The following is an 11,556-nucleotide window of genomic DNA, read 5'->3' on the forward strand; positions in this document are numbered from 1 at the left end:
ATTGTCCTCTCCTAACAAACCATGCATCAATGGAAAGCTTATTTATTCAGCTTTCAGATGATGCATAAATCTCAATTTCATAAAATTGACCCTTATGACTGCTTTTGTGCTCCAGGGTCACACATTGAGGCAGTGTGTTTAATTCAGTTTTCTTTACTTGGTCTAATAAAGCCTGCAGAAACTCTGTTTATGAGTCATGTTTGATTTGTGATCTACATCCAGTGATCATTCACTCATCATCATCTTCATCTTCATCCTCCTCCAGTCTGTGGTTTCTCTCACAGTTCCAGCCGTGGCTCTTATTGCCGCAGGTTCGTGCTGATTAAAGTGCGTGCTCCTGGACTCGGTCCGTCTGCGTCTGCGCTCTCAGAGCACCATGGTGGGGACGTGGCGCAGCAGTGCAGGGTGGGGAGCGGGCGGAGGCTCCGGGTTCGATCCTGCGGGTCTGTGTCGCGCACTCTTCTGATGCGCACGCAGGCCGGCCAGCTGCGAGTAGGCGCTCTGGCAGACGGTGCACTTGTAAGGCCGCTCGCCGGTGTGCAGACGCACGTGGTTGCGCAGCGTGGAGGACTGGCTGAAGCGGCGGCTGCAGAAGCGGCACACGAAGGGCTTGTCCAGTGTGTGGATGCGCATGTGCGAGCGCAGGTTGCTGCGAGAGTTGAAGCCGCGGTGGCAGATGACGCAGCGCATGCGGCTCGAGGAGGAAGAGGAGGACGCAGCGTCGCATACATGAGAGTCGTCTGCTGTGGAGGACAGTGAGAACGGCTCAGTCTCTGACACTGGAGAAGCTACATTAAACGCGTTAACTTTAATGCACCCAGTTTAGTAGTAAAATACAAATGCAGTTTCCACAAACTGATACAAAAAAGTCCATGTATTGAACTGTTTCTAGAAAGTGTCAGTAAAAGGAGGTGAAAAACTGTCAGAAAGATTGGAGTAAATATTGTTTTATTATTATTATTATATGTGTTAAAATATTATATCTGTTTTTAACCCTGTTCTAGCTTAATTTGTGTCATTTAAAACTAAAACCTTTAAAAAAAATCACTACTTAAAATAAAATAAACATTAACTGAAATAAAATATATTTTTTTCATATACATTTAAATTTAATGTAAATAAATACAATATTTAATATTTTATTTTATTTTTTTATTTCAGCAATTCCATGGCATAATTTTTGTTCAGTTTGAGTTGAAGTACTAAAATAACTAAAACTAAAACCTAATAAGAACTACACAGACATGTTTTTGTTTTTTTTGTTTTTTTTTTTAATAACAAAAAATCACTCTCACTCTCACTCACACTCACATTCATACTCACACTCTCACTCTCACACACACTCTCACTCACACTCTCACACTCACACTCTCACTCTCACTCTCACTCACACTCACTCTCGCTCTCACACACACACTCACACTCACACACACACACACTCACACTCACACTCACACTCTCACTCTCACTCTCACTCACACTCACTCTCGCTCTCACACACACACTCACACTCACACACACACACACTCACACTCACACTCACACTCTCACTCTCACTCTCACTCACACTCACTCTCGCTCTCACACACACACTCACACTCACACACACACACACTCACACTCACACTCACACTCTCACTCTCACTCTCACTCACACTCACTCTCGCTCTCACACACACACTCACACTCACACACACACACACTCACACTCACACTCACACTCTCACTCTCACTCTCACTCACACTCACTCTCGCTCTCACACACACACTCACACTCACACACACACACACTCACACTCACACTCACACTCTCACTCTCACTCTCACTCACACTCACTCTCGCTCTCACACACACACTCACACTCACACACACACACACTCACACTCACACTCACACTCTCACTCTCACTCTCACTCACACTCACTCTCGCTCTCACACACACACTCACACTCACACACACACACACTCACACTCACACTCACACTCTCACTCTCACTCTCACTCACACTCACTCTCGCTCTCACACACACACTCACACTCACACACACACACACTCACACTCACACTCACACTCTCACTCTCACTCTCACTCACACTCACTCTCGCTCTCACACACACACTCACACTCACACACACACACACTCACACTCACACTCACACTCTCACTCTCACTCTCACTCACACTCACTCTCGCTCTCACACACACACTCACACTCACACACACACACACTCACACTCACACTCACACTCTCACTCTCACTCTCACTCACACTCACTCTCGCTCTCACACACACACTCACACTCACACACACACACACTCACACTCACACTCACACTCTCACTCTCACTCTCACTCACACTCACTCTCGCTCTCACACACACACTCACACTCACACACACACACACTCACACTCACACTCACACTCTCACTCTCACTCTCACTCACACTCACTCTCGCTCTCACACACACACTCACACTCACACACACACACACTCACACTCACACTCACACTCTCACTCTCACTCTCACTCACACTCACTCTCGCTCTCACACACACACTCACACTCACACACACACACACTCACACTCACACTCACACTCTCACTCTCACTCTCACTCACACTCACTCTCGCTCTCACACACACACTCACACTCACACACACACACACTCACACTCACACTCACACTCTCACTCTCACTCTCACTCACACTCACTCTCGCTCTCACACACACACTCACACTCACACACACACACACTCACACTCACACTCACACTCTCACTCTCACTCTCACTCACACTCACTCTCGCTCTCACACACACACTCACACTCACACACACACACACTCACACTCACACTCACACTCTCACTCTCACTCTCACTCACACTCACTCTCGCTCTCACACACACACTCACACTCACACACACACACACTCACACTCACACTCACACTCTCACTCTCACTCTCACTCACACTCACTCTCGCTCTCACACACACACTCACACTCACACACACACACACTCACACTCACACTCACACTCTCACTCTCACTCTCACTCACACTCACTCTCGCTCTCACACACACACTCACACTCACACACACACACACTCACACTCACACTCACACTCTCACTCTCACTCTCACTCACACTCACTCTCGCTCTCACACACACACTCACACTCACACACACACACACTCACACTCACACTCACACTCTCACTCTCACTCTCACTCACACTCACTCTCGCTCTCACACACACACTCACACTCACACACACACACACTCACACTCACACTCACACTCTCACTCTCACTCTCACTCACACTCACTCTCGCTCTCACACACACACTCACACTCACACACACACACACTCACACTCACACTCACACTCTCACTCTCACTCTCACTCACACTCACTCTCGCTCTCACACACACACTCACACTCACACACACACACACTCACACTCACACTCACACTCTCACTCTCACTCTCACTCACACTCACTCTCGCTCTCACACACACACTCACACTCACACACACACACACTCACACTCACACTCACACTCTCACTCTCACTCTCACTCACACTCACTCTCGCTCTCACACACACACTCACACTCACACACACACACACTCACACTCACACTCACACTCTCACTCTCACTCTCACTCACACTCACTCTCGCTCTCACACACACACTCACACTCACACACACACACACTCACACTCACACTCACACTCTCACTCTCACTCTCACTCACACTCACTCTCGCTCTCACACACACACTCACACTCACACACACACACACTCACACTCACACTCACACTCTCACTCTCACTCTCACTCACACTCACTCTCGCTCTCACACACACACTCACACTCACACACACACACACTCACACTCACACTCACACTCTCACTCTCACTCTCACTCACACTCACTCTCGCTCTCACACACACACTCACACTCACACACACACACACTCACACTCACACTCACACTCACATACAAAATTGAAAATAAAAATTCTAAAATCAAATTAAAATAAAAATTGAAAATATAAACTAATCTTAAATATGAACAAAATCAATAATAGTATATCAATGATGCTAAAATATCACTGGTCTGAGTTCAGTTTTAAAGCCTGTGTGGTTTTGTTATGCAAAATAACTCTAATTTAAACATACAAATTAAATAAAGATAGTCATAAAATCTTAGGTCCAAAAAATAAACCTATAACAGAATGTGTAACAAGATTGCGAATAATAATAATAATAAGGCTGCAGATTAAATCTAAATTAAGCATGCAATAACTGTGTTAATTGATGAACTTTTATTTCTCAATTTAAAGAAAGAAAAAAAAAGTTTATTTGATCATTTTTCTTAGAAAAGCAAGTTGCTTGAATGGTTAAGCTTGACAAGTTTCAGATTTAAAGTGTAGTTAATTTTATGTTAGATACTATTTTATCTAGTTTATCGTCACAAAGACATTAATTTGTGTGAATTATAAATTATAAAGCATGACATGAAAGTGTGTAAAATAATAGCTGGACAAATGTTGTTCTTTAAACATTATGGGATGTCAAATGTGGACAGCAATCCCATAATGCACCACCAGAGGGAACACGTGTTCATGTCTCTCCCAGATCAGCATCTGCTCTGCATTCCTTCCTCGAGCTCTTAAACTCAGACTAATTAAGTAAACTGCAGGTGAACACATACCGCTCCTCTTCTTCTGCTGCTGCTCCTCCTCTGCGCCGGGAACACCGGGAACGCCGGGAATACCCAGGAAAGTGTTGTGGGAATTCCTGTACCAAACCAGCAGCTCCTGCTCCGGAGGAATAGTCTGGAAACAATGTTCAAAATGTTAAATGTTTAACAAAAAAACTTTTTCCATTGATTATTTAACTTTAGAGAAAACATTGAGAGAACTGCAATTTTTGTATCATCTTGCAAACATCATGGGAACGTTACTTTTGAATGTTCTCTGAACGTTCTGAAACAAGTAACATTTAAAAAACATTTGACAAACGTGCTACTAAAATGTTTCAGAATAACATTCCATTAATTATGTACATAAAGCAAATAATGTTTTTGTGCTAACGGTTTGAGAACAATATTAAAGACTAGATAACTCTGAATGAACGCTCTATTAATGTTACTGGAAGAATGTTTGTTCATAACTTTGATGTTTTGCATTTGTCTAATTAAAAAATGTGTGCTATTATCCACAAAACCAACATCTGACCATCTGAATATATAATACTAATTTCATTGTTTTTTAATAAATTAACCCCTTGTTCATCAATTTCAGAAAGTTACACAGCTATCCTTAGAGGACAAAAAAATCTGTCAAAAAAAAAGGTCATATAAAATTATATATAATAATATTTTTTCCCGCTGACTTATCAAATGAATTCATTGTCAGGATTTTAACCCTTTTTAATGCTAGTTTGTTTACAGAATGTCACAAAACAAAACTATTTTATTGTACCTAAAGTGAAATAGGTTTATGAAAGGAAATGAAATATTATAATTCCAATAAAAATAAACATTTTTGGCTGATTTTATGCTGTTTGCATTAACACAGCCATAATGATAAAGAAAAAAACTAATGTTATTCATTGACAATATTTCCTCAATTTTATGTAATTGTGAAAATTACATGAAATGGTTTACTGTAAATTACGGAAAATGGTTTGTCCAAACCTCTGGAGATCATAGTTAATATTATATGTGCCGTTTTATTTTAATTTATTTGAGGTTACATTTTACATCATATTTGATATTGCACAAATTTTGCAATCCTGTTTTAACATAATTTGTGATCCGAGTTATTACAGTTAACTAGAAACCACACACACACAGACACGCACACGCAGACACACACACTATTTTATTGTACCTAGAGTGACATGTTTAAATGAAAGTGAAATATTAAAATTCCAATAAAAAAAAAAAATGTTGGCAAATTTTATGGTGTTTGCATTAACTGCCAAAATCATTAAAAAAAACACAAAACAAGGGATTTCTTCATAATTGTATGCAATTGTGTCTTTGTTTTACTTTTTAAAATACTGAAATGTGGTTTATTTCCATATTAAATGTGTTCAGATTTTGAATCCCATAGTTTTCCACGTGCACTCAAAGTTTTGGACCCCATTGATGATCACTGTACGACTGTGTTGCATCACATCAGTCCAGCAGCGCATCAGCAGTTCAACAGAGAGACAGCAGAAGGTGCTTCACCTCCAGAGCTCTGTAGAAGATGCTGCTGCCGATCTGAACCACCTCCAGGTTTTGCTCCTGCTCGTTCCGGGCGCATTTAATGTAGCTCATCCAGCTGCGCTGGTCCTCCTGACTGGCATCGATGAAGCAGCGCACTGTGCCGTCCTCATTAAACACCTGAACACACATACATCTCTTCATTAAACCACTTCATTTGAACCAGTCCCATGCAGAATAATGAGAACACACACACACACACACACACTCACACACACACACTCTCACACACACTCTCACACACACACACACTCACACACACTCTCTCTCTCACACACTCACACACACTCACACACACACACTCTCACACACACTCTCACACACCACCTCCCACATGAGGTTATTGTTCTTCCGCAGGTCCACGTGCTCAGGGGACACGAGCCTCCCGGAGAACGGGCCCATCTCGGTCCCGGCTTTGATCCAGGTCTTGGAGAAAATCCCCAGACCTTCTCCAGGGACTGAACTCTGAGCGATGATGACCTCGCTGGGCAGAACCAGACTCGACAGCTTCTGCACCTCTGCAGGACACCGGCACCATGAATATCAAGAAGCATCATTCTGTCTGTTATTCAGCACTCTCGAAAATAAAGCTTCTTTACCTTTAACAGCCAGCAATCTTTCTATTGCACAAAAGCTATTATGTTTTTCACACGAAGACAAAATGGTTCTTCTATTGCAAACCCTATTTTGGAACCTTAATAACATGTTAATCATATATAATATAAATTATCAAATATAAAATCTGTGTATAACATAGTCACCAGGTTATATCTTAGTTTATCAGCATTAAAATACGATACAAGTTAAAAGAAAAAAAAATGCGATGTAAGATAAATATGATATTAAATAGGCTATACACATCAAATCAACATTAACATATTACATTATCTTCTTTTTACTTGCAATAATATAAATTACACTTTTAAATTGATTTGAACTTTAATCGTTTGTAAACGAATTAATATTAAAACGAATCGTTTTTGCTTGTTTTGATTCAAACATTTTGGTTGTTTGTGATCCACTAATATTGCATTCATTTTTAAAATCATTTCAAAGAACGAATCCGCGTTAATAAAAACAGTTTCGATGATTTCATTCGTTTATCCCTGATTTTATAGCAACAAACAAAGTGGCCCATCTTTGTAATGACACTTTGGCAGACGCATCGAAACGAATGAATGAAATTAATGCCCTTTATTATTATTTTGGTCACGAAATATGACCTCTATTTAACCGGATTAAGTGCGTTAAATGTTGGGGAGGGAAACTGTAAAAGCGCATTGAAAGCGCCAAAGAAAGACGCTCGCATTTGTTGCGCATAAAACACGACCAGAAGCGGCTGAGAAGAGGTGAAGAACCGCATTCGTTCCACTCGTTATTCTCCACTGACTCGTTCCACATTCATTATCCTTTCAGCACGTTTGTAGCAATAAATGTGAGTGAATGAAGCGATGGCTTGTTTAAAAACACGCAGGAATTTCGCAAACAAAAAGATGGAAAGGCGATTAGCTGCTTGACATGCCGTGAATGAGCACAGAAAGAGCCGTTCACGGTGCGTTAATGAAGAGAAGCGGAGGTGCCAGCGCAGGAAAAGAGATCCGTGAATGCATCTTTTCTTTGGCTTTCTCAGGTCAAGCACAAAGTTAACCAAATGAATTTAAAGCCGCTTCATTCAGTCCTCGGCGGCGGTTACACACCCAACGCGCACCTTTCACCGCGTTAAACGGCTTCAGTGGAGCAGAAGAAAAGAGACTAAATGCTGGAGAACGGCATCCCTGAAGGAGCTTGGGAAGACATTCCCAGCAGAGGAGAGAGTTTATTCCCACTGACAGATCACGAAGAGTTTCGCTCGGAAACGAATCGGGCGTTTTCCCGACTTTTCCCGGGACGGAAATTGTGCGCGATCAGAATTAAACAAATTAAATAATTTTCCAGCATTATTTGACGCAAAATAAAAGAATTAAATCACAAAATAGGCCTATACAAATCGAAATAAAACGCGAAAACCAATAAAATAGGCCTATCTGCCATGCATTTGTTTGTTTTTTTCGCGAATTTACAAAACGGTTTTCTCGCGAACGAGTTTATTTGCCCGATTCTTTCGGTTTATTCAATAATATCGCGTTTTATAATAACAAACCCAGTAATCCAACAATTGCAAATAACGTTTCCTTCTCTGCATTCGACATCTAACAATCATGTAATTCTAATATCGTGAAAAACATTTAAAAAAAAAACACCTGAGAAAATAATTTTAGCGCTTTTAATCACTTAATCCGAAACGTAAAGATCGCTTGTAGGCTACAGGTCGACCCAGCAACACTTCAAATGTATCGATAATATCATTAATATTTCAAATTGATCAGGTTAAAACTTTAGAAAACAATAAATTGGGATGTTTACGAATTTCACAAATAGTGTAATTTCGGGTAAATCGGGACGCTTTTTGTCATCGAAGATGACTGGGGAACATGTCCCAGTGATCCCCTGCTCTTCAGCCCAATGCACTGACAGTAACGCGACGCTCACAGATGAATAAAGCGACGCTCGCGACGCTTTTACCTCCGGGGAAGGACTGCGCCAGAGCCTCGGCGGTGAAGGCGGTCCTCTGCGGCTCCTCGCACGGATTCTCTCCCAGCTCGTTCCTCCATCGGCCGTACAGAAAACTGTGCAGGATATCAGAGGTGATGATCTCACACAGCTGAGACCTGAACCTGGACTTCAGCGCGAGCGCCTCCGCGGGCAGAACCGAACCCATGAGTGCTGCGGCGCAGGGTCTGATGCGGGATGAACTGATGCGCTCCCTCCGGATCAGCTCCACTTATAGGAGCCTGTGGCTCTGAGCCTCTAATTAGTTATTAATGACCCCCCGACCCACACACCCACACACACACACACACACACACACACACACACACACTCAGGTTTGTTTTTATGGTTTATGGGGACTCTCCATAGGCCTAATGGTTTTTATACTGTACAGACCGTATTCTATTGCCCTACACCAACCCTACCCCTAAACCTACCCCTCACAGGAAACTTTCTGCAGTTTTAGATTTTCAAAAAAACTCATTCTGAATTATTTATAAGCCTTTTGAATTACGGGGACACTGAAAATGTCCTCATAAATCACCTTCTCATTGTAATACCTATGTCATACCCAGGGCCGCATTAAGACCTCACTGGGCCCTGGGGCTATGACTTACTGCAGGGTCCCCCATCACAATAATGATATATATAGCTTAAAATAGGGTTTTTATCCAATCAACATTTTTGATGCATTGCAATTTCATAATTCTTGTTACCAATTCCAATATCACAAAAAAAATAAATAAAATACTAGCCTACGTAAAAACAAACTTACTGAAGACAAGTAAACAGTCATGAATTACAATAGAACTAAGAAACTGACCTACAAACACTTAAAGCATAAAATAAATAGACAACAAATAGACCGAATAGTCTTCACTGTATAAATTCAATACACATTATTTTACAAAAGCGATTCGGTCAAGGACAGTGAGGTTAATTTAACATTTAATATGCACTTTTCAAATCATTTCAAAGAACACAATAGCGTTCATAAAAACAGTTTTGATTATTTAATTCGCTTAGTCGTCAAACAAACGCGATTTTATCGTTTCTAGCGGCAAAAAAGTGGCTCATCTTTGTAATGAGACTTTGGCAGACGCATCGAAACGAATGAATGAAATTAATGCCCTTTATTATTATTTTGGTCACGAAATATGACCTCTATTTAACCGGATTAAGTGCGTTAAATGTTGGGGAGGGAAACTGTAAAAGCGCATTGAAAGCGCCAAAGAAAGACGCTCGCATTTGTTGCGCATAAAACACGACCAGAAGCGGCTGAGAAGAGGTGAAGAACCGCATTCGTTCCACTCGTTATTCTCCACTGACTCGTTCCACATTCATTATCCTTTCAGCACGTTTGTAGCAATAAATGTGAGTGAATGAAGCGATGGCTTGTTTAAAAACACGCAGGAATTTCGCAAACAAAAAGATGGAAAGGCGATTAGCTGCTTGACATGCCGTGAATGAGCACAGAAAGAGCCGTTCACGGTGCGTTAATGAAGAGAAGCGGAGGTGCCAGCGCAGGAAAAGAGATCCGTGAATGCATCTTTTCTTTGGCTTTCTCAGGTCAAGCACAAAGTTAACCAAATGAATTTAAAGCCGCTTCATTCAGTCCTCGGCGGCGGTTACACACCCAACGCGCACCTTTCACCGCGTTAAACGGCTTCAGTGGAGCAGAAGAAAAGAGACTAAATGCTGGAGAACGGCATCCCTGAAGGAGCTTGGGAAGACATTCCCAGCAGAGGAGAGAGTTTATTCCCACTGACAGATCACGAAGAGTTTCGCTCGGAAACGAATCGGGCGTTTTCCCGACTTTTCCCGGGACGGAAATTGTGCGCGATCAGAATTAAACAAATTAAATAATTTTCCAGCATTATTTGACGCAAAATAAAAGAATTAAATCACAAAATAGGCCTATACAAATCGAAATAAAACGCGAAAACCAATAAAATAGGCCTATCTGCCATGCATTTGTTTGTTTTTTTCGCGAATTTACAAAACGGTTTTCTCGCGAACGAGTTTATTTGCCCGATTCTTTCGGTTTATTCAATAATATCGCGTTTTATAATAACAAACCCAGTAATCCAACAATTGCAAATAACGTTTCCTTCTCTGCATTCGACATCTAACAATCATGTAATTCTAATATCGTGAAAAACATTTAAAAAAAAAACACCTGAGAAAATAATTTTAGCGCTTTTAATCACTTAATCCGAAACGTAAAGATCGCTTGTAGGCTACAGGTCGACCCAGCAACACTTCAAATGTATCGATAATATCATTAATATTTCAAATTGATCAGGTTAAAACTTTAGAAAACAATAAATTGGGATGTTTACGAATTTCACAAATAGTGTAATTTCGGGTAAATCGGGACGCTTTTTGTCATCGAAGATGACTGGGGAACATGTCCCAGTGATCCCCTGCTCTTCAGCCCAATGCACTGACAGTAACGCGACGCTCACAGATGAATAAAGCGACGCTCGCGACGCTTTTACCTCCGGGGAAGGACTGCGCCAGAGCCTCGGCGGTGAAGGCGGTCCTCTGCGGCTCCTCGCACGGATTCTCTCCCAGCACGTTCCTCCATCGGCCGTACAGAAAACTGTGCAGGATATCAGAGGTGATGATCTCACACAGCTGAGACCTGAACCTGGACTTCAGCGCGAGCGCC

At 41.8% G+C, this 11,556-nt stretch overlaps 1 protein-coding gene across 1 annotated transcript; it reads right to left on the bottom strand.

Annotated features, from left to right (window-relative positions):
- Window positions 1-235: 235 nt before the first annotated feature.
- Window positions 236-9,073, bottom strand: LOC107689605 (PR domain zinc finger protein 12-like). Its single transcript, XM_016487651.1, has 5 exons — window positions 8,856-9,073; window positions 6,621-6,811; window positions 6,258-6,431; window positions 4,731-4,854; window positions 236-743 (listed from the first exon to the last, which is right to left on the bottom strand). The coding sequence occupies exons 1-5, from the start codon at window positions 9,049-9,051 to the stop codon at window positions 367-369; spliced, it is 1,062 nt and encodes a 353-aa protein (XP_016343137.1). The 5' UTR covers window positions 9,052-9,073; the 3' UTR covers window positions 236-366.
- Between the last annotated feature and the right edge of the window lie 2,483 nt (window positions 9,074-11,556).

The sequence above is a fragment of the Sinocyclocheilus anshuiensis genome, unplaced genomic scaffold, assembly GCF_001515605.1.
Source record: "Sinocyclocheilus anshuiensis isolate Anshui unplaced genomic scaffold, SAMN03320099.WGS_v1.1 scaffold1613, whole genome shotgun sequence".
Lineage (NCBI taxonomy): Eukaryota > Metazoa > Chordata > Actinopteri > Cypriniformes > Cyprinidae > Sinocyclocheilus > Sinocyclocheilus anshuiensis.

Coding starts and splice junctions, on each gene's coding strand:
- LOC107689605 (XM_016487651.1), bottom strand. CDS start 9,051: ATGGGTTCGGTTCTGCCCGCGGAGGCGCTCGCGCTGAAGTCCAGGTTC. Junction 4,855..6,257: donor TCTTCTACAGAGCTCTGGAG/GTGAAGCACCTT, acceptor CATTGTTTCCAG/ACTATTCCTCCGGAGCAGGA. Junction 744..4,730: donor GCAGCAGAAGAAGAGGAGCG/GTATGTGTTCAC, acceptor TGTCCTCCACAG/CAGACGACTCTCATGTATGC.